Source organism: Gracilinanus agilis, chromosome 3 (genome assembly GCF_016433145.1).
Source record: "Gracilinanus agilis isolate LMUSP501 chromosome 3, AgileGrace, whole genome shotgun sequence".
NCBI classification, from domain to species: Eukaryota; Metazoa; Chordata; class Mammalia; order Didelphimorphia; family Didelphidae; genus Gracilinanus; species Gracilinanus agilis.
Genome location: NC_058132.1, coordinates 422,720,335 through 422,744,539, shown reverse-complemented (window position 1 = coordinate 422,744,539; position 24,205 = coordinate 422,720,335). Strand labels below are relative to the sequence as shown.

The window sequence follows — 24,205 nt, the reverse complement described above, 5'->3', positions numbered from 1 at the left end:
TCTTCAGTCTTTTGACACAGCATGAAAAATTGTGAAAGAATGACAGCAAAGCAGAAAAAGAGTAAGAAAGTGGCTGTGTCATTTAAGATGTTTTTTTTTTAAAATGCAGCCTGTTCAGATTATGTATTAAATCAAAAGATATTACACGTACCTACATGTTAGGGGTTAGAAAATGAGTCCATCCAAAGAGATCTGGCCAGGTCTAGCCAAGTCTCTTTTAAAGGTGCCTCCATAGTAGATATTATGGGCATGCTTCAAGGGGCCCTTTATATATAATCTCCACCTTATCAGAAAAGAACAAATTAAGAATAACATGTTATGCTCAGTCTTTACTCAAACTTGATATATTTATGTTGATAATAGTCATCCCCACACAATACATCAGAGGAAGTATTCTGAAAGGAATGCCTTACCAATCAATCAGTAAACCTTAATTAATTGCCTCCTATAAGCCAAGGGACAAAAAAAGGGAAAAATAGTTCCTGGTTTCAGGAAGCTAAACCACATTCTAATAGGGGAGACAGCATGCAGACAGATATAGAGACAGACAGACAGACAGATAGACAGATAGATAGATAGATAGATAGATAGATAGATAGATAGATAGATAGATAGATAGATAGATAGATAGATAGACTCACAAAGCAGGATAAATAAGAAATAAGAGAGAGAAGGCAGTAGAATTAAGTGGAATTGAGAAGGGCTTCTTGTAAAAGATGGAGTTTTAGTTGGAATTTAACTTAAAGAAAACCAGGGTGCTCACTAACCAGAATTGAGGAGAAAGAGAATAAGGGACAACTGGAGAAAATGTCTAAAGCTGAGAAATGTAATGTCTTATTATCAGAACAAAGAGTACATATCCAAGAGTAACACATAAGAAGTATGGAAAGATAGAAGGGAACTAATTTATGAAGGACTTTGGTTGCCAAACAGAACATTTTGTATTTAAATCTAAAATCTATGAGGAGCCACTAGAATGTATTAAATAATTTATTCTGAAGAACAATGATATAATCAGACCTTTACTTTAGGAAAATCACTTTTCTGGCTGAATGGAAAATTGATTGTAGTAAGGAGAGACTTGAGGCAGGCAGATTCATAAGCATACTATTGCCCATAGTCCAGGTATGAACTGAGAGGATCTATTCTATTGTAGTGGCAGTATTAGAGAAGAGAAGGGGACAACATTCAGGAAGTGTTGTAGAGGCAAAACTTATAGATCTTGGCAATAGATTGGATATGAGAGGGGTCAAGAATAATTCTTAGATTATGGGCCTAAGAGACTGAAAAGAGGATGTTGCCATTTACAGTAATAGGAAAAGTAGGAAAGGGGTGGGTTTAGGGAGATAATGAGTTCTGTTTAAGAACTATTTAGTTTAAGATATCCTCTAGACATCCAATTTGAGATATATGAAAGGCAATTGGAATTGCAAGACTGGATGTCAGCAGAGAGGCTAGGTAAATTTGAGAATAGAGGATGTAATTAAATCCATAAGAAAATAGAGGAAGTAATTAAATCCGTGAGAATTGATGAGATCATCAAGTGAAGTACTATAAGAAGAAGAAGTCCTAAGTCAGAATCTGGAGATATATCTATATTTAAAGGACATAATTTATTTTCACCCAGTTTCTATAGCAAGGCTACAAAACACACTTCAAAAACTTAAAGAGTGGAAAATAAAGGCATGCCCATGGATGCCCATGGCAGAAAGAATTATAAATTCATTTTAAGTTATTAATTAATTTTATAATAAATTTGTTTTAAGTATATTTTAAACATCTTTTAAATCTCTGAGAATATTTTATTTTATTTATTATTTTATTTCTTACTTGATCACCTAGTCAGTTTAGCCCCTTCCATGACATGATATTTGTAAAATAGGATTAATAACTACATCCTATATTACACATCTCAGCTGATGAGTCAATTTGTATCTGGGCTGAATCAATGAGGTTTCTCAGTTGTAGCACTCTCTCCTCACTGGACTTAATTGCCACTACCACTGTCTCTGCTGGTCTCCGCTATTAATGAGAGAACCTCCTATAGATCTTCTGACTTAAAATTCACAGAGTTGTAACTTGGACAATTTTCTGGATACTCACATTAATAAACAAGATAACTCTTGTATAAACTAAAGGAACATTGCAAACCTCTCTTGTGGTCTGGAGGTAAATTATCATAGTGCCTTTTATGCTGGGCATCTTTTCATCCATTCAGATAGAAACCTTTAATTTCTGCCTTAGAATAGATACAAAGTACTTCCAAAACAGAAGAGTGGGTAAGGACTAGGCAGTTAGGGGTAAGTGACTTGCCCAGAGTCACAAAATTAGGAAGTATTTCAGACAAGACTTGAACTCAGAACCTCATATCTCCAGGCCTGGTCCTCTATACACAGAGCCACTTAGCTGTCCCTCTTAATAGTCTTTTTTTTTTTAAATCCTTACCTTCTGTCTTGGAGTCAATACTGTGTATTGGCTCCAAGGCAGAAGAGTGGTAAGGATAGGCAATGGAGGTTAAGTGACTTGTCCAGGGTCACATAGCTCCTAATAGTCTTTTGATATTTTTTCTAACATGATATTTTATTTCATAGAATTAACTGTGTAGGCACTATTTAGGACGACTTATAGTAGTCTAATATCACTGTACCTAAAGTCTGCAAGTGAATAATTTGCTTTTTTGAATAAGCAGCGTTACTATTTTTTATTGTTTTAGTTCCTGCTATGATAACATCATACCCAAATACTACTCTGGCTACTCAGGGTCAAAAGAAGGAAATGATTTGTACAGCTCATGGCGAGAAACCCATTATAGTTCGCTGGGAGAAAGAAGACAGAATCATTAACCCAGAAATGGCCCGCTATCTTGTATCTACAAAGGAGGTTGGAGAAGAAGTCCTTTCTACTCTGCAGGTATTGAAAACAAATATTTTGCTTGAAGAATAAGCCACCAAGAATCAAATTAAATCCTTTTTTTTTCTTTACTACTTCTGGATGTATATGTGGCGATAAATAGAAAACCATTTAATATTATTATTTAATAACTTCTCTTTTTATATTGAAGAATTATTCAACATCCTTTAAACTATCCAATCAATGTTAGTGATAGCAAAAACATGTTTATATACACAGCAAGGAGTCTAGATACAATAAAAAGTCATAACAATTTTGTAGAATTCTATAGGAATTTTACCATATTTTGAGGCCATCATATCATGTTGATATGAAATATGAGTTATGAGGCTATCATAATTTTGAGGCCATCAAAAATTGTATGTTTGTGTGTGTATGCTGTTTGTTTTGTATATTTAGGATACATATCAACTTGACCATGCAATCTCATACAGTAGATAATAATAATTGGTCTAGTTTGCAGGCAACTTTGACAATATACTTGATGAAAATACCAATGTTTGAACATGCACATAGTCATATACAAATAGTTTCTCTCTTACAAATATCCCTTCATTATTCACCTGTATGTGGAGGAATAGAGTGGCAGGGATAGGGTGATAGTTAAGTTTGCAGAAGTTCTTCAAGCAGCTCTACTTTGTTGTATTTCTCATTGATATACACTTCTGAATAAGTTGTAATTTTTTTTTATATTTCACATATAAGATTTTGCCAACTCTGAGAGAAGATTCTGGCTTCTTTTCCTGTCATGCTATCAATTCTTATGGAGAGGACCGTGGAATAATTCAACTCACTGTGCAAGGTAGGTAAACAGTATAATGAGGGGGAAAAACACAATAAAAAACAAAAACCAGTTATCTTCATACAGATCATCAACATATGGCTTGTTCATGGAGGACTAGCATCTCAGACGTGGGGGTTTACTGAGCCCCTTTCAAGGTTACTCATTCTCCTTTTGGGTCTACTTGTCACTTAACTCTTATCTGTGACTCCAAGAAGCTGTAGCATCTCCAGTTTTACCTTGGTAAAACAATTTTGACAGAGGAGCTTAATCAGTTTGGGGTTAACTGACAGGCCTCAAATTCACAGGTTAAGTAGAAGAATGTCCACTCCAAATATATGAAGAGTTCCTCTGGTGGAGCAGGCAGATAAGAACAATTTGTTCTAAGTGTCCTGAAGACAGCTGAAGCAGACACTGTGGAGCACTTAGAGTTTGGTCAGACATCAAAGATGCCATCCCAGGTCATCCAATACATCCCAGATCATCATCATTCATCTTGACTCTTGTGATTGGACTTTGATGTTAGAAGTAAAAGTGAGGCTGATGATTCTGTGCAACTCTGCCTCACTTAAATCCAATTCATGTTGGGTCAGGACATCACCCTGATCCTTTTCAAAAGAATCACCAACAACAACAACCTATGCTCAGAAATCTATATGTCAAGGTACTACTTAAAAACTTTTAGTTTCAGAGAAAAAGGAAGCTAAAATAATGAAAAATATGAGAAATTTTACAGCATAGGAGACAATGTTCTAAGAAATAAAAAAATAGGAAATAAAGTTTCTTTTTAAAAAGCAAGAAAGTTTTTTTGTAGGGTAAAAATTAGTAGAAAAATTAAAATAACGTCTGCTGTCTTATCAGAATTAGAAATCCTTTCATTTTAAATAGTCATACAGTATATATCAACTACCAAAAGTGTAAATTAGAGTGGAGTATGGGTCAGAATTTTCACTAGATGTTGAATATCAACTGGAATATTACTCATCTAAAACCATGCAACATGGTCATAGTTTTCTAATAGAGTAAAAGCTGAAATTGTGGGGCACATTTTGAGTGAAATTCCATCTCCCTGAAAAGTGATTAGGAAGAAAATGTTTTAAAAAAACCGAGTGAATAAAAATATTTCTTAATCTTTTTTTGAATAATATTTTGATTATCCAAATTAAAGGCCTCAATTTTTGTAAAACATATACATCATTTTGAAGTAAACTAATGTGAGTTTTGTTTGCTTTTTGTGACTCAGAACCTCCAGACCCTCCTGAAATAGAAATCAAAGATGTGAGAGCCCGCACTATTACCCTCAGATGGACCATGGGATTTGATGGAAACAGCCCAATCACAGGCTATGATATTGAATGCAAAAATAAATCAGGTAATTTTTTAAATTTACATATAAAAACCCTTTTATATACTCATTTCATTTGTTCTATTTATTCTTTGAAATTATTCTAAATATATTTTATATTCTCAATATACACACAGTTAAACTTTAAGGGCTTTAAAGATCCTTCCCTTTCCATTATTTATCTTTCCCTAGCATGGAATGTGTCTTGCTTTTCATTTCAGTGGTTTGAGGTCTATACTGAGGGACACTTATTTACTTAGGTTACTTTGGCTCCATCTACTTTTGAAATGCTTCTAAGCAACACAGATCAAGGTCATATTTTTCCCATCTGACCTTAACATTAAAGCTACTGACTCATGCCACTTGCTTCCTGACAGAACTAGGCCACTGTTATTACCTTTTACAACTTATTCTTTTCTCCTCTTAATTTTCCCAGTGGGTAACTTCTCCAAGTAGTAATACATCTGGAAGACTGAACTTCAGATATTCTCTGCTGTTTTATATGCAACTGTGCACTCCCTTCTTTTTTTCCTGTGCTATCTTTTCTTATGTAGATTTTGTACCCTCCCCCCAAAATGGAGAGGGATATTACATGCTTAGCCTCTGAAATGACTTTGCATTAACCTACTTGAAGTATAGCAAGAATTAGACAAGTAACAATTCTCCACAGAATACAGCTAAAATTGGCATGATCAGGCTAGGTCATCTGACTAACAATTCACATATAAAGCTGACCCATCTATTAGAAGCAGTAAAGGTGTATTTATTAACTTAAAATGGAAAATAAAAGTGTCATTTTTTACTTTTTGATCTTCTGATATGGGGACAAAATACTCAAGCTATATCTTTCAGTTTTAACTTTATAATAGTGTGCTAAAGGTAATTAAATGTTAAAATGATGATTTTATTACAATAGCTAATAGGATTAAAAGAGGCCATTAATTTGTCTTATTCTTTGATATAATGTTTATTTTGGAAGGTATTGCTTTGACTTATTAATATCTTAATAAATATTAAACCATGTGGTTATTCCCAAGGCTCTGGTCTGGCCCTCCTCTCTTCTCTCTTCTTTGGTGGTCTCATCAGCTCTCATGGATATACATATATATAAAATATATAGAAACACATATACATATACACACATTTCTATTTCTATGCATGATATATGTGTATATCCACATATATGCAAATACATGTCTTCATACACCCTTCATTTTAGTAAAATTGAATATATAATATTCTACCTTTCATCTCTATGCTTTTTTCACTGCCAAATCTAGCATATATTCATTCCTCGAATTTGTCTTTTTAGAATGCCCCATCTTCAAAGAATAGTTTGTAATGTTAATTCTCTCTTTCTTGAAATTAATCTATATTTCTTTGTATATTCTCATTATTTATTTTTCTAGGTGCATGCAATACCCTTCCCCCTGCAATGGAATGTAAATTCCCTGAGGGCAGGAACTGTCTCATTTTTGTCTTAGTTTCCCCAGTGGTAGGTCTTATTCATAGTAAGTACTTAATACATTTTTGCTGAATTGATTTGAAGTTCTTTATTGAATGGCAACTAAAAGAAAAACAAAGTCATGTCAAAGATTAGAGGACAATAGTTTTCTGAAATAAACTACATATATTGGGAGAGAAGTTAAAAGGATTGAAAGTTATCAAGAAGGAAAGCTGAGGTTTTAATATTAATTAGTTAATACCACTTCAAAGTCCAACTAAGGACTACCACTTCCATGAAGTTTTCCTATTTCCTCCAGTTAGAACAAATCAATACTTGTCTAAATTTAATATGCCAGTCTTTTCATTATCTCCTCTGTACCTGGAATCTTCTATGATATGTATAGCTATATAAATCCTATCTTTCCATCTATATTGTATACTCCTTAAAGTTAGAGTCTATGTGATTTTTCATCATATATATTTAACAATCATTTGTTAATTTGAAATTCACTTTATTTAAAGTGAAAAAATAAGTTGGATGTATATTACACATATGTAATGTGTATTACATATATGTATGTATATATGTATGTATTACCAGTTTTTGAATGGGCAAGTAGAAGGGCAGCTAGGTGGCTCAGTAGGTACAGAACCAATCCTAGAGATAGGAAGTTTTGTGTTCAAATCTGGCTTCAGATATTTCCTAGCTCTGTGATATTGGGTGAGTCACTTAACACCAATTGCGTATCTCTTATCACTCTTCTGTCTAGGAACCAATATTTAGTATTTATTGTAAGATAGGAAGGAAGGAAGGAAGGAAGGAAGGAAGGAAGGAAGGAAGGAAGGAAGGAAGGAAGGAAGGAACGAAGGAAGACATTAGAAATGAGCAAATCAAGAATTGCAAACTAAAGAGACTTTCCTCAACAGTCAGAAGAAAAGAATGTTCTAAAAATATTTATTAGGATTATATGACCAATGTAATGCTAAAGTAGTTATTTTCTTTTGAAAATCAGTTTCTACCCCAAAATATCAAAAGATGGAAACTATGCAGCCTATCTGGAGCAACTGAAACCAAATTCACAATATAAAAAGTCAAAAATCTATTACAAGTTAAATCCTCATAAATTAATTCCAGATTACTTCGTGGTCTCCACAATTGTAATATTTAGAATTTAGATATTATATAGACATATATTTTAAGGTGTGGTCACCAAGAATCAATAATTCAGATTGATTCCATAATTAAAATAGACCCAAGTCAGGATGGGTTTTATGGTAGTTTATTTACAATTAGGAAGGTAGAAGGCAGGGAAATAGAGAGAGGGAGAGGCTAGTCCGGGCCTGCAGAGGCCTGGATGGAGAGAGGGTTAAAAGGCTAATTAAACTAGGCTACAAGCCACAAGTCCTTAGCAATCAGAGAGGCAAGAAGCCTACTTAAGGTAGAGAGTCTGGAAACGGCAAGGTAGGCCAAGGAAGTCAGCCTGACTTACCCATGTGACAATTCAGAGGGGAAGCTGTCTGAGGTCTCAGCAGAGATCCTTCAGCACCAAGTTCAAAGTGGGAACTCCCTCCACAGGAAGTTACCAACATACTTGAAGAGATAGTGTCTCTCGTCACTTCCTGGGGGTCCACCTCTAATTCAAGTGGACAAATGGCAGCTTCTACACTGTTTTGGACTGCCCAAAGGGCAGTACCTTGTTCTTGATTTGTTACTTATTGTCATGTGTGGGTAACTCATCAAAATTTGGGAAGTTATTGCTTGGCCCCAGGATTAGGACCCTGTTTGTTTTCAGACAAAATTACAAAAAGGCATTTTAAAATTAGTAATTTTAAAGCACACTAATAATGTTTAGCAATGTTAAAAGCACATTGTTCTGGAATTTACAAATAGCAGTTTTCATTCCTCTATTTATAACTTAAATTTTGTTTACTTACATGAAACTTACATGAAAATGTAAAAAAAAAATTCTCAAATTTCCAGAGAATTGCAACAAAATAAAGACTAAAAGAAAAAAATTAAAGGAATTCAGAAATACTTCCTACCTTCTCCCTAGCTTCCTATCTTTTCATTTTTTATTGAACCCCCATAATACATATACATATACATGTATATGTGTGTGTGTTAGTACTTGTTGCAATCAACTTCCTACTATTTCCATATAGGAAATGGGAACAGTAAATGCTCTGGTATCCCAAAAGAAACTCATCTAGCACTGTTTTTAGACTCTGTGATGACTAAGTTCTGTAGGATTGCTTCCTATATTTCATTCGCTTTCTTCTCTAAAATGTTGCATTACTAACTTGGGACAAAATCAGAAAAGCAAAGATTTTGTTTATCTTTAGAAAAGAAATTAAATACCATTAAGTATTGGGCCCAAATAAAAACATTCATTTTATTTCACTAAATTACATACCTACGGTTAAAAATAAGAGAGGAGATAACCATTTTGTGTAGAATATTAACATCAGAAATCATCCTTTGAATCCTGCCTTAGACTATTACAACAGTATTGAGAACTTCTGGTTAATGTGACAATTTGAAGTATTGCAGAACTCCATTCATTCTCTCCCACACATCCCTAAAAATATCTAAAAGGGTCACACAGAGAACAATGATAAAGTAAACAAAAAAGAAAGAGAAGTAAGTTTATTCTTCCAGTCTTGAATCACGGGGGGGGGGGCCGGAGGGTGCCAGAAGCCATCTGGAACCAGGGAAAAGATGATCTGAGACAAAGCAATGAGAGCTATAGTAAACTAGTATGGAATCACAAGCCAGGAAGAGCTTCAACCACCTGAAGATATCCATCCCAGTCCTGGCCTGTCAGAAGAGAAGCAAGGGACAGAGCTTGCCCCCAACAAGATACTATCTAGCCCTCCTCAATTAACTGAGAGCCAAAACACAAGACATGACCCATTCCACATCTGATAACCCAAAGTTAACAGTAAAAGCACAATAGAAGGGGTTCTTCAAGATGCCAAAGACCCAATGTCTGACTGAATTTTGTCAGAGACAGAACAAGATAGGGATCTATTTCATGATTGTGTAAGAAAAAGGAAATCAATGAGCTAAGCTATAACTATACTGAAGACACAAGGAGATTAAGATAGATGGCAAAGATACAAAGTAGAGTCTAGCACCAGCCAACCTATTTAGAAAAGTAGCATATCCTAACTTCAGAGATTATAGGATCAAAACTGACCTATCTAATTCATGCAAAGGTTCTGGAATAACTGGAAACCTAGCTCATTCACAAAATTCGAAAACATAAGGATGGAAACATGAAGAAACTGAAGAAAATACTGACCAATGAAGACTTACTGTTCATGAATTAAGCCTGAAGTAAACCCAGAAAAAAAAATCTATAAGACTCCATAACAATTATAAGTAGAGCCATGGAGGGGAGAAATGACTTGGCAAAAAAATGATTACAGCAAAGCTCAAACTGGAAAAACAGTTTGTTCATTTTTGTAAAAAAAAAAGACTGATCTGAGGGGGCAGCTGGGTAGCTCAGTGGATTGAGAGCCAGGCCTTGTGATGGGAGGTCCTAGGTTCAAATCTGACCTCAGACACTTCCCAGCTGTGTGGCCTTGGGCAAGTCACTTAATCCCCATTTCCCACCCTTACCACTCTTCCACCAAGGAGCCAATACACAGAAGTTAAGGGTTTAAAAAAAAAAAAACTTAAAAAAAACTGATCTGAAAAGCAAGTAAAAGAGATAATTTAAGAATTAATGAACTTCCTGAAAACAATGACCAAATAAACTCTGGACACTATATTTCTAGAAAGCACAAAATTAAGATGACCAAATCTACTAGGACCAGAGAGAAAAGTGAAAATATTTACCAGTTACCTCCTATATAACCTAAATTAGCAACATCTAAGTAAATTGTAACCAAAATGCAAAATTTTTGTGTTAAAGGAAAAAAATATTTCCAATTGTTAGAAAGAATGAGCTCAAAAGCAAAGGAAAGGCTGAATAAGTTGCGGTATATAGTTGTGATGGAATAGAATACTGTTCTGCCATAACAAATGAAGAAACAAAATGATCACACACACACACACAAATCTGGAAAGACTTTATATGAGGTGATGCAAAATGAATTGAGTGGAAACAGGAGAACATTGTACACTGTAACAGCAATAAAGTACAATGATCAACTGTGACTGATTTAACTATTATTGTCATGGAAGGCACTGACAGAGTCTGAATGCAGATTAAATCTTATAATTTCTAACATTATTTCCTCCATTAACTTTTCTCTACTGTAAGCAATATGTATCTTCATTCATATTATGATGAAGATGGAAATATGTACTGGGATTAAGATCAAGGCCTAAAGACAATAGGTTCTGTATACAAATATGACACTTCCTATCTGTGTAATGCTGGGCAAGACACTTAACCTCAATTGCCTAGTCCTTACTGCTCTTCTATCTTGGAATCAATACCAAGTATTGATTCCAAAATGGAAAGTAAGAGTTATAAACAAAGCAAAACAAAAAGAAAATGTATTATATGATAACATATGTGCCACCCATACCTGCTGTCTTGGGCCTAAAAAGGGAGAGAATATAATTTTTAAAATGTCAAAAAACTAGTATTAAAATCATATCAATGTGTAATCTGGAAACAAAAAACATTTTCTTGAAAAAAAAGAAAATTAATTAAAATCTTGGGAAGGTCATTGGTTCACTCTGTGCCTCATTTTTCCTTCACTTCTCCATGCTATGCTTTCATGCTCCTAAGGTCGTACATCCTTCATGCATTAACAGAAAGCTACAAACAATCTAATTACATAGTATCTTCCCTCTTGATCCTGCCACTCTATCATCTGGATTCTTCCAGGCCTTGTTCCTGTCCCTAAAGAACAACCATAGAAAGGAAGGAATTGAAAATTAAAAGTAAAAAGTCGATTGCAAAAGGGTAAGATTTGTCCTCTGCAAATAATTGTACTAGGTGAACATTGTCTAGTTCTCAAGACCAAGTTTGCCTCAAAAAAAGAAATGGACAGATGGGAGTCTATGGAGTGGAACATTGTAAATACCATTGAGTTCAGTCAGTGTGTTGTTTAGCCCTGAAATTTTCTTTTAAAAACCTAACTGTTATATTAGAATCAGTACTAAGTATTAGTTCTAAGACAGAAGAGCAGTAAGGGCTAGGCAATTGAGGGCTAAATGACTTGCCCAAAGTCACACAACTAGAAGTATCTCAGGCCAAATTTGAATGCAGAAACTCTCATCTCCATATCAGGCTCTCTATCCTCTGAGCCACCTAACTATCCCTAATCCTTCTGAATTTTAAAAATAATCTTTCTTCTTTTTTTTTATTATATGAAATGACTTTCTGCATAGGAAAGGGAAAGGGATAAATTTGGATATGAAGGCAATATAACAACAATAAAAATCAATAAAATGCTGAACACCCCCCCCCCAAAAAAAAAACAAGGAAATTAAAAAAAAAAGAAAATATTGGAATAAAAATGGCAAGACATAATGGCTTAAAATCAAGAAGAACTTAAGAATATTGAAGATGATTGTTAAAGGGAAAATGGATCACTCACACCATTTATAATAATCGTAGATGTTCAGTAGTTGTTGCACGAAATTAGGGACCCTTACAAACCAAAAATCTACCATACCCTGCATTAGGGACCAAGAAATCATTGAGATGCTAGATAGGATGAATGTTATCCTAGCCAGCTTCATTTTGGTTGTTTCAGAAGATTGAATGTTATCAAAAAAATTAAAATAAGCTGAGTAGATGGGTGTGAGGAAGGATAAAGGGGAATAGGGGATTATAAGGTGATTTGGAGAGGAAATGAAGGTAAGGGAAGATATATAGGAGATAAAGGAAATGGGGTATGTAGGAGAGGCAGCTCAAAGAGGTTTATTCCCAGAGGCTTGAGACAGAGGATACAGGGAGGAAACCAGGGCCAGTAAGAAACATTTAGGCTTGACTGGAGGGTTTCTCTTGTTAGTTTCAAAGTCTCTTGAGGGAGGGGTCGAGAGGGCTCCTCCCTGCCAGTCAAACTGATGGCTGGAGGAAGTCCTGAAGGTGGGTACTTCCTGTCAAGATGGATGCCCCAGTTGTCTCAAGAAATAAAGGAAAATGATTCTTTCCTCTTGGCCCTTGTCTTAATTTTCGACACAATGACTCACCACAGGGTTTGAATAGGTAACAAGGGGATTTATTAATACCAGGGTCAGTCAGAGGGGGGAGGGGTTTAGGATTTTATAACTGCTTCTAGGGAGAGGGTGAGGGTGGGGGATGGGTCGCGGAGAGGTTTAGACAGAGCGAGCCCGGCTCTCCCAGTCAGGAAGATTTGACTGCCTTTATCAAACCTAGGGATAACTTATTTGAGGATACTCCAATTATCTAAAGAAACTAAAACCCACAATGTTCAATCATCAAGCCCTCCCTTCCAACCAGAACCCAAAAGGAAAATCAAGGAAGGGGAGGGATGGAGATGGGAGATCAGGGAGAGGTCCAGAGAAATGAGATAGGTCCAAATTTCCCCAAAACAAAATAAACACAGGCCAAGGCCGAAGCAATTAGGCCAAAGCCGAAAGGCCAAAGCAAAAGCCTCCAGCCACAGCGAAAGCCAGAAGGCAAAAACTACGTCAGTTGGAACTTCACCTCTATTTATAGCTCTAAGTTCTAACTGACTTTCTGAACGTTCTAAGATGTTTAACTGAATTTTTGTGACCATTAGAAATTACAGAAGCAAAAAGTTTCTGTTAGCCACCTTGCATTACATAGGCTATCTTCAAACATTGTTGATGGAAATACCAGGGATTGAGTAGAAACTTTATAATTCAAATAAAAACCCTAGAATGTGACCTACGTGGCTCAGCAGATAGAACACCAGGTCTAGAGTCATGAGGTCCTGGGTTCAAATTTGATCTCCAAGACTTTTAGCTATGTGACCCTGGGTTATTCATTTAAGGAACCTATAACTAATATCAGTTCTTAGACAAAAGGTAACAATCAGAAAAAGAAAAAAAAAGAAAAACCTAGGAAAGTAAATATATTTAAGCAACTAGAAATATTCATGGGTCTTAGAAGAGGTTTTGTAATCTACATTTGCATGGTATGATTGCTGTTTTTTATTTTTTATTTTTATTATATATATATGAAATATTTTACTTTTATTTTTATTATTTTTAAGAAATCAAAGAATAAGGAGGGGAAAGAATATCCTAGGGAAAAAGAAGAAAGAAATTACTACTCATAATTTAGGTATGTGGAGGACAATATTGAGGTAGATAGGCTTCTCATTAACCTAACTCTTAAGTGAGAAAAGAAGTTGAACACACACACATACATAAGTTTGATAAAGAATACATTAAACTCAAAAGGGGAACAGGTTGAGGCAGAGAATGGGAAAAGTCAAGAGAAAATCTCAAGAAGAATGTTGGTCACATGCAATATAAACCACAGCTTTAATGTATAAAAAAAAGATGGATTAAAAAGAAAAAGTTTAACAAGGAGAGATTGAAGTCTAGACTTGCTTAAGGGAGGAGAAGCAGAACAATAGGAATAGATCACTTCTTTGTAGAGTAGAAATTATCAAATTCTTTCTCCTTCTCCACTTTTTTTTTATGCAAAAAGGGAACCGAGGGAAAAAAGTACAAGATAAGATGAAAATATATAATTAGTGTTATAACTGAATATGAATTAAATGTACTCATAAATGTCGGAGGGTAGCAGAATGTTTTAGAAAGAAAATGAAAAAATGATAATTTTCTGCATTTCTTGATAGATTCATGTGGTTTGGGACACATAGAATTATTATTTATGTTGTTTGTTTTTATAATATTGAAATATCCTTGCATCCCTAGTATAAATTAAAATTGAACATAATGATTTATTTAAATGAATTGCTATAGTTGGTGGGGTATGGGAGGTTGGTCAGAATTTCATCTAATTTTTTATGTTACTGTCAAAGTCAAAGACTCTTCTCCCTATATCTATGGCAAAAGAGAACAAATATTCCAAGGCCCATTTCTCAAATATGGCCTGAGAGGGAAAAAACTTTGAGACCTTTGACCTCACTGTATAGGCTTTCATTAGATACTATGAGGAGAAGAGTCACTGAGCTCCTCCTGACTTGAACTGAATGAAGTTGTGGCTGGAGCTGACAGACATTTTTGAAGAATCCAACAATATTTGCTTAAAGGGGTGATTGAAAAAGATCCCATAAAACCATATAGTTAACTAATTGGAACCACTTAAGTTTACACATACTCTAACCCCTTATACATTCTTGTAGTTCTTCCAAAAGCCATCTTCCCAACATATTTCATAAGAAAAGGTTACATCAGTAGAACAAACAGATCGGTTCTGGCATGTACCAAACTTATATCAGGTTGACTAAAGATTTATCAGTATTGCTAATCTAACCTTACCAACTGATTCTTACCTCAGGGTTCTCGTGCACTAAGCCTAGTTTCATAAAACGTTAAATCTGCTACATTATGCATGTGGCCTGGTGAAAGATCTCCTTTAATGCAACAGGAGACTTTCTTTTCTCACTCTCTTTGAGTTGGTAACTTCTCACCCCATAATCTAGAATATTATTGATTTTAATTTAGTTCACATCTATGTTTCCTCAAAAAAATAGGAATGAGTACTAAATGTACAATATGAATCAAGTACTGAATATATTTTTCTATACAAAAAAAAAAGAATAATAAACACAAAACAAGCACAAAAACAAATTTTAAATAGGCTTGGTAGCTTAACTCATATCTACTACTATAATCTGCTAGGAGCCTTTAACTTTACATTATAACATAAAGTAGTCTCTGGGAAGTGCTGATTAAATATGTCACATTTTTATCTCAGCCTAACAATGTCCAAACCTCTCCCACTACATGTTTCCTGGTAAAATGACCAGGTGTGGGGAAATCTTCTTAAAAGTTTTGCTTTTTTTTTAAAGTATTATCAAAGATTATTAGAATGATTGGTGTTCAGTCTTAACCAGGCAGCAATGTTTTCCTCATAGTATCTTAGACTTCCAAATTTCTCGAATTCCTAGTTGCCTCTGAAGTCTGGAATGTTCATCTCAGAGGTGCTAGATTGCCTAGTTGAGTCCCCTGATCTGGCATTTTTATGAATATAGTATTCATGATTCTGAGGTAGAGAAGGAACACATTTTTGGATTTGTCCTGGAAGTCTTTGAGTTACATGATGTCACAGGCAAAACTGAAGGAAGAGAGAGCAAGCCAGAATTCTCTCCTTTTAAATAATACAGTACCTGGCCCTTCCAACCAGAAGCTATCACAGGAAAAATCTGGGGACAACTCAGGGTGTGCCTCACATTTAATTATCAAGTCTTTAAAGTCCTGAACAGAACATGTGGTGGAAGTTCCCAGTGAGCCTAATCTCTGAAATATCCAAATGCTGTAAGACTGTCACTGGAGTCACAGGAAGTTTATGGCACAAAAAACAAAACAAAACAAAAATAGCTTTTGGTTTTGTTTCTCACTTAGTCTTTTTGGCATCTAATTTATCTATTTTTCTTCTGGTTTTTAAGATGTCTTTTTGTGCTTATTTTGAGTTCATTTATTCATTGATTTTCTAATTTTAAGTGTATATTCAGGCCATTAATCCTCTCTTTTTCTATTTGTTGATATATGTTTTAGGGATATAATTTTTCCTCTGAGGACTGTTTTAACTGCATCCCAGAAATTTTGGTATGTTGTCTTGTCATTGTCATTTTCCTTCAAAAAGTTACTCATTGTTTCTATGATTTGTTCTTTGATCTACACTTTACTCATTCTCCATTTAGGTTTGTGTCTTTTGGTTATATTTCCTGTATTTAATACCTTTAATTCTATAAAAGATGAGAGGATATTTTTTTAGTATTTTTTATTATTTACATTTATTTGAAATTTTTAAGTGGTCTGTTTTTGTGAAGGTACCATGTGGTACTGAGAAATATGTAGTTAGTTGTTCCATTGAGAAGATATTATATAATAATTAGCTCTAACAGTTTTCCAATTTATTATGTCCAACAGTTTACTCATTCTATATTTTCCTTTTTTTTTTTTTTTGTTGCTATATCTGTCCACCTCTGGAAAAGGAACATTAAAGTCTCCTACTATTATTGCATTAGTGTATCTTTATCTTTAAGAATTGAATAGAATTCCATTTGTGGAATATCTTACTAATTGCTATGCTTTATGAATAGTTACATTAAACACAATGCAATTTTATTATTTATCTCTCACTGTTAATTTAATTTTTTCTTTTTCTAATATGACTGAAATCCCTGCTTTTTGGGGATTGACCTAATGTACAATAAATTTTGTTCATTTCTTTTAATTATATGTACTCTTTAAATGTTTCTTATAAATGAAAAAACATGGGATTTTTTATGCATTTGGCCACTCACATATTAGATTCTTTATCATATTAAAATTGTGAGAGTTCTCTTTGTTTTCTTCATTCCTCATTTTTTCCTTTTTCAAGATTAAAAAGATTCTTTCTTTTAATTTAATACTTTTATCTTAAGATTAGTTTTGCTTTAACTATTTTGATTTCAACCTATTGAAATTCTATTACTCAAACTCCTTTCACTCTGCTCCACACCACTTTCCCCATTTGTTTATCTTTTCCCTAGTTTAAATGTTCCACTTAAATTGAATTTTCCCTTTATTTATTATTTCTCTATTTCTTCCCCTATATTTTCTTTTCTCTTTCACCTCTTAGTTATATCAGTTAGTTCAAACTCTCTCCCTTTCTCCACTTTAACTTTTTATGTTTGATAGTTTGTTTTTTCTTTTTCTCTTAAATCAGTTTGTTCTTTTGTCTCAAGTCTTTTTAAGTCAAGTCAACAACCACTTATTAAGGGCATATTATATATGCTAAGCAATGTGCTAAGAGATATGCAAAGGTAAAAAAATAAGAAAAAGGACCAGTCCATGGTCTCAAGAAGCTTAATCTAAGAGAAAAACAACATATAAACAATTATGCACAAACAAGATATATACAGGATAAACTGGGACAACTTTCAGAGAAAAGGGACTACTATCAAGGGAAATTAAGAAAAGCATTTTTAAAAGGGGGGATTTGAGCTAGGACTTATAGGCAGTCAGGGAACCTTGAAGATGAAGAAGAGGGAGAAAATTCCAGGCATGGAGGACAGCCATTCAAAATGGTTAGAGTCAGAAGAGGAAGTGTAATGGTCAAACATGAATAAGGAGTCTGATGTCACTAGATCTTAGAGTATGTGAAGTAGGATAAGGTTAGAAATATAGGAAAAGAATTGATTTATTGAATAGGGGTATTATATGGTCATACCTGAGATTTAGGAAAGGTAACTTGACATCTGGGTAGAGGACAAACTGAAATGGAAAGATGACTATTTCAATAATCCAAATGAGTTGAGGAGGACCTACACTAGGGTGGTGGAAGAGTGAGAGAAGGGACCATACATAAGACACATTACAAAGGTAAGATTAACAGGATGTGGCAACTTATTGGATACAGGGGAGTAAAAGTGACTGAGGAGTAGATGATGATTAAGAAGATGGTGGTACCTTTTATAATAGGAAAGTGAGGAGGAAGAGAGGGAATACTGAGGAGAAAATAATGTGTTAAATTTTGGACATGTTGAGGTTAATAAATCTTTGAGATAAATATCTAATATACCTAATAATCAGAGACTTTATATTAGAGATCAGTAGTTATAACTGGATAAATAAGATTTATGAATTAAGATCTTGATTGATTATATAAGAGTCAATGATATCACCAAACAAAATATAAGAAGATAAGAGGGCTACAATAGGGAAACACATGGAGGTGGATGGATGGATGGATGAATGAATGAGAATCCAGCAGAGAAAAACTAAAATGGAGCTGTTAGATAGGAGGAGAATCAGGAGAAAGCAGTTTCATGAAAACCTAGAAAAAAGAGAATATCAAGGAGATGAGTGATCTATAATGTGTAAGGGTGAAAAAGGAGTTTTATGGGTTCAGTATATTAAAGATGGCAGTCAGAACTATTATCAATCCTCAATTATGAATAATCTCAAATCAAGATTGACTTTTATGGAAGTTTATTTACATGAGAGAAGAGAGAGAGGAAGAAAATAAGAATCTATCTGGCTAATTAATACAGGTAGATCTTAACCCTCAACCTAGGGTTAAAGGGCCTGAGGCCCAGAGGTGAATGGAGCAAACTTTATTCACAGAGTCTTTAAAAAGAAGCTTCTTAATAGGAGTTCAGGAAGATTCAGTCTTTAAACTCACCACGTGGAACAGTCTTGGTCACGAACCAGCAAAGCTCCCTCAAGTCCCCTTCACCAAACCAGAAGCAGCCTCACTCACTCAACTCCCTCTTTTAAAGGGGTCAGGTATGCTTCACTTCCAGTGCCTTCCCCTAGCCTGCTTGTCCAATCACAATAGACACTTTCTCATAGAAAGCATAAGGGGCAGTGGGTTGATTCTGATTCCTTACTCACTCTAGCACACCTGGGTTAGGACCTCCCAGAATTGGAAGGTGCTTTCCACCTTTGGTGATTAAATCAAAGATGGGCAGTGTAGACTTAATCTAATTATCACAAATTGTCAAAGGCTACCTGGAGCAAAAAGGGTAAGAAAAGGCTATCAAATTGGCAATTAAGAGATCTTTGGTAATCTTGGAAAGAACATTTTCAGTTGAATAAGGTTAATTCACCATACAGGGAGTTAAAAAAAGAGGGGAGAGCAAGTGAAAGCAACAATTATAAATGACCTTCTCAAGGAATTTAGTCACATAATGGAGAGGAGATATAGGATGGAAGCTTGAGTGATACTTCTACTATGCATATACACCCAAAAAAGAGAAAAGAAAGAGGAAAAAGACCAACATGCACAAAAGTGATACTTTTGTTGTAACAAAATATTAAAATCAAAGCTTGTACCTATTAATTGGGTTACAGTAGAGCAAATTATACATGAATATAATGATATATTACTATAGTTAAAGAAACCATGAATGGGATAGAATAAGGGAAACATGGGAAAACACTTATGGAGTAGTAAAATGAGCAAAACCAGAATATAGTAAAACAATTCTAAAAACTCTAGATCTATGATCAATGTAATAACTATTTTTGATTCCAAAAGACTAATATCATCAATGTATCAAAACTTATTTCCCTTGACTACTTATTTGTTATATTTTAATTTTTGTACAATGGAAAAGGTGATCAGGTGGAGAAGATATAAGTAGTGTCCCTGAGGCCATTTTTTTAATATACAGAAGAAAGCAAAAGAAAGCTTATATTGAGTACAGATTAAAAGAACAGAATTGTAATTATCATGTTAAAATTAATATGTACTTTATACATATGTATGTGTATATATATAAAATTCATATGTGAGAGTTGAGGAATGCTTAATTTTATATAAGGAAACACTTAAATTAACAACTTACAAAAATAATAATTTTTTTATGTCACTTAAATTTTCAATATCACACTTTCCTTATCAGAAAAAAGTGAATAATAGTATTTTCATTATCTCTTTCACAATGTTTTTTATAAAGACTGTGCTTTTTAAACATTATACTGCTATCATATCATTATTGTTATTATTTTCAAGACAATGCACCAGGTACTAGAGATACAAAAACAAAAATGAAAGCCCATACTACCAAGGAATTTACATATGACAAAATTATCTTTGTCTTCCTCTAATGGAAAAATGAGCTTCTTAAGTATAGAGACTGCCTCCTTTTGCTTTTTGTACCTTCAGAGCTTAAGACAATGATTGGCATTTGCCAATCTAAGCACTTACCACATCAAGATTTTTTAAAGAAAGTTTGAGTTCTGTGATAGTTAGGGATAGTTATAGAGACTGATTCTATGAATTCATTTGTAGAGAGAACTCCCCAATGAGGAAACTTCCTCTATGAATGCAGGTTGGCACTTTTCCTGATAAGTAAAGTTTTAGATATTTATCTAATACAATAGTTTCCAAAATTTTTGATCACTCATTAATATAAATAAAAGTTTTGTGCATGGTTTGCCTAACTGTTCATATTTATAAATGATATACATATACCAATATGCATATACTTAGGTACATTAAAACACAAAAATTGAAATTAGAAAAGGATGTGATAAAGATGAAAATAATTGATCCTAGAATCACTAGGAAATCACTGAAATTTATTGAGTAAGAATGACCTTTTAAGAATTAATCTTTAGAGAAAGAACTCTGGCAATTCTGTGCAAGATGAATTAGACAGAGGAGATATTTGAAGCAGGGAGAAAAATTAGAATGATGGTTGTTATGTAAGTAAATGAGAAAAAATGGAGGGGATGTAAAGGCAAAAATAATATTTGACAACAGAGTGGATACAGGAAGTGAAGGAAGGAAGAAGAGTTGAGGATGACACCAAGTTGATGAGCATATAAGGGATTACAGTGCCTTTGACAATGATAGAGAAGTTGGGGGGAGGGGAGCAGGGGTAGGAATGATGATATGTCATAAACTATCCATGTCTTCTTATCATAAGCCAGTAAGTTGGGACACCAAAGGAAATAAAAATGGGAGAGGTAAAACTCTTACTCACTTTTCAGACCTCTGGTTTAGAAGCTATGTTTCTTGCCCAGCAACACATAGCAAGCAATTCTTGTGTAAAGGGCAATTCTTGAACACCACTCTTCTGACTTTTAGATGAGCTCTTTATCCTATCTTGACTTTTTATGATATATAAGATAAATTTTCATTTTCAGTGTTGTCAAAAACCAATACTGCTTAGAAGTAAATAATCTTATAATTTCTAAAAAATAGAATAAGTTTTCATTCCATTGTGAATTTTCTAGTACTTTAAGAGCAGAGCCTAAATGATCATCTGTAATGATCCTGTGAAAGGCATTCCCATATAGAAGGGAAGTCTTAGATAACTTCTAAGATAACATCTAAGTCCCCTTCCAAATGAAAAATCCATAATTCTAGGTTGATAAACAAAACAAAACAAAAGATTAAATAGTCATTTAATAGCAACCTTAAATGTAATAATGAACTTTTAGCCTTTAAAAATAATAAATATTTCAATATACAAAGAATAGGAAAGAAAAGAAAAACATAATACAAGCATAATGAACTGAAAATTTCTGTTGCATGAGTTTAATATATACATATATAGATCTATGTTTAACAATGTAGATGTAGTAACCAAATCATAATCATAATCTCTTCTCCACTTCTATAGTTTATTTTTTAATCACTTTCAAAAGCTTTAAAAATGTAGAGACAGCTAGGTGGTAGAATGGATAGAGCTGGGCCTCTAGTCAGAAAGAAATGGTTGGAAACCTGGTCTCAGACACTTTGTAATCCAAAATAGGAACATGAAGAGTTCAACACAATTGAAACAACTCAACAACAGCAAACAAATTCTCTCCCTAATTCTACCATCTCTCAAACTCCCCTTTTTCCTTTCCCCATATCACACATTTTCCTGTTGATTATGATATATTTCTACTTTTAACTCTTTGTATGCATTTGTAGATGTGTTCCATTTTCTTTTTCTCATATCAAATTGAGCTTTGTTGTGGGGTAAACCAGTAAATAGTTAACAGCTGGTTCTAAAAATAAAATGTACACAGCATACTTTTAATTTAATATTCATTGTTAACATTTCCCCCATCATTTCTTAAGTCTAGAAAATCAACAAAATAATAAATCAAATGATGTGTTGAATTTATACATTTCTGATGTGAAAATTAAAACACAGTTCTCTCTGGTGTATTTGAGGGCTCTAATAAACCCCATGGATTTGTGAAATGCTCATCTTCAAAAAAAAACCATCACATTTGTCTATTTTTCCTCGAAGCTCCTCAGTTTTGACCAAAAAATTCCTTTTCTTCCTTATATTTCTTAGTGTATTCTTTTTCCTTCCTTTTTCTTTACACACTTAAATTTTTTAAAAGAACACAAGGTCTTGTCCAAGCTTTTGATATTTTATCTTCCCTTTGACTCTTGAAATCAGGAAGGTTTTAAAGGGAAAATGAGCTCATCTCTATCTATTTGAACATAGCAATTGATCACCATCTCTTGAAATTGTTCAAACATATTTACCTTTGTAATTCTTTGTCATTTTTCTTTCTATTTCAAAAATTCTAGTCAGTTGTTTTTTATTTTACCTCTTGTAGGCTTACGTGTATTTTGTAGGATGTTATTCATGTTTTTAAATCTTTTTTATTTTTCATTTTGTTATACTGCATTTCAAATTCTTTCTGCAAAGTCTTTTGTGATCATGATTATAATTCTTTGGACTCCAACTCCTTTTATTCCTTGCTGTTTAATGTATTTTAATTTTGGCTTCCCTGAACACTCAATTTTGACTAAGCCATTTCTGGGTATGTTCAATTTATGTGTGTGTGTGTGTGTGTGTGTGTGAGTGTGTGTGCATGTGTCTGTGTGTGTCTGTCTGTGTGTATGTATGTGTACATGTGTGTCAGGAGGTGATCAGTGTATTCTTTCTATTTCCACTTTTGCTGTGGCTCTATTAATTTTGGGCAATTTTATTTAATGATGTCTTTAAATGTGGGATCTAGGACTCAAAAGAATATATATTTGGTCTTGATTTTCAAGGTTCAAGAGGCAGGTAGTATGTTTCATTATGAGTCCTCTGGAGTCTTGAGTCCAGTAACTCTTATATCATCTTTCCTCATCTAGTCTTCCAAGTCAGTTGTTTTACATGGTAGATATCACAGATATTCTTCTAATTGATCAGGCTTTTGGCTCTATTCCTATATTTATTGTTGCCTCATTGAATCATTGATTTTTGTTTGGCCTATTTTATTTTTCAAGATTTCAAAAATTCAGAAAACATTGCCACTTTTTGCTCTAAGGTTTTTATTCTTTTTTTCCAACTGCTCAAATTTGATTGTATAATCTCTTTTGAAGACTTTTCATTTCTTTTATTTACTCTAAGACTCTTTATGGGTAATTCATTTCTTCCCCTGGGGTTTTATATGCAATTATTTTGGAGTTATACCTTCCTCTAAGAATTAATTTTTTATTTTTTTAACTAATAGCACATCTTTATTATAATAGGAATCTTTTCCCTATTTTAGGTCTATAGTTTTAGTACATAAAATTATGGATTGGTGTTAGGATGAAGATCTGTAATTTCATATACTTTTGGATGAGGTTATTATGTCCAGTTCCTCTTTTCCAGTGTAGTCTGGAAGTAGTTTCCTTGTAGCCCCTAAATGGTAAACTCTCTGGTGCCAGACCCCGTCTTCTTCAAAGTTCAGGATTGAGATCACATTGCTGGCCTGCAACAATGAGTTGTTGCCTATCTCTGCCCATTGATAGTGTTTACAAGAACTCATCTACATCTACTTGCAGCATCACCTAATTTGGGTCACATTTGACACTGGTCATTTCCTTGTGCTGTAGGTGGAAGTGAATAGTTTTACACTTTAGCTCTAGAATTAATTTGAGTCAGTGCTATCTTTAAAACCAGTCTTCTAGAGTAGTCTTACATGCCAAATTGTACTAGTTTCAGCCCAAGAGCTCTTGATCTCTGGAGTATCTTCTTTGTAGTTTTTTGTGGAATAAAGGAGTTTAGTGATTTTATTTTTGTTCCCTTTTTTAAATGTCTCTTTTCTTTTTTCTTTATTTTTAACTTTCCCTCAATTACATGTAAAAACAGTTTGCAACATTTTAAAAATAATTTTGCCTCAAATTCTCTCCCTCCCCTACATCCCC

General features: G+C 33.9%; 1 protein-coding gene across 1 annotated transcript in view; it reads left to right on the top strand.

Moving 5' to 3' along the window:
- Nucleotides 1-24,205, top strand: part of DSCAM (DS cell adhesion molecule) — a 607,061-nt gene that overhangs the window by 307,481 nt on the left and 275,375 nt on the right. The window contains exons 10-12 of the mRNA XM_044669244.1: nt 2,714-2,910; nt 3,616-3,712; nt 4,935-5,063. Coding sequence (XP_044525179.1) covers nt 2,714-2,910; nt 3,616-3,712; nt 4,935-5,063 — 423 coding nt within the window. The remainder of the gene's footprint in view (nt 1-2,713; nt 2,911-3,615; nt 3,713-4,934; nt 5,064-24,205) is intronic.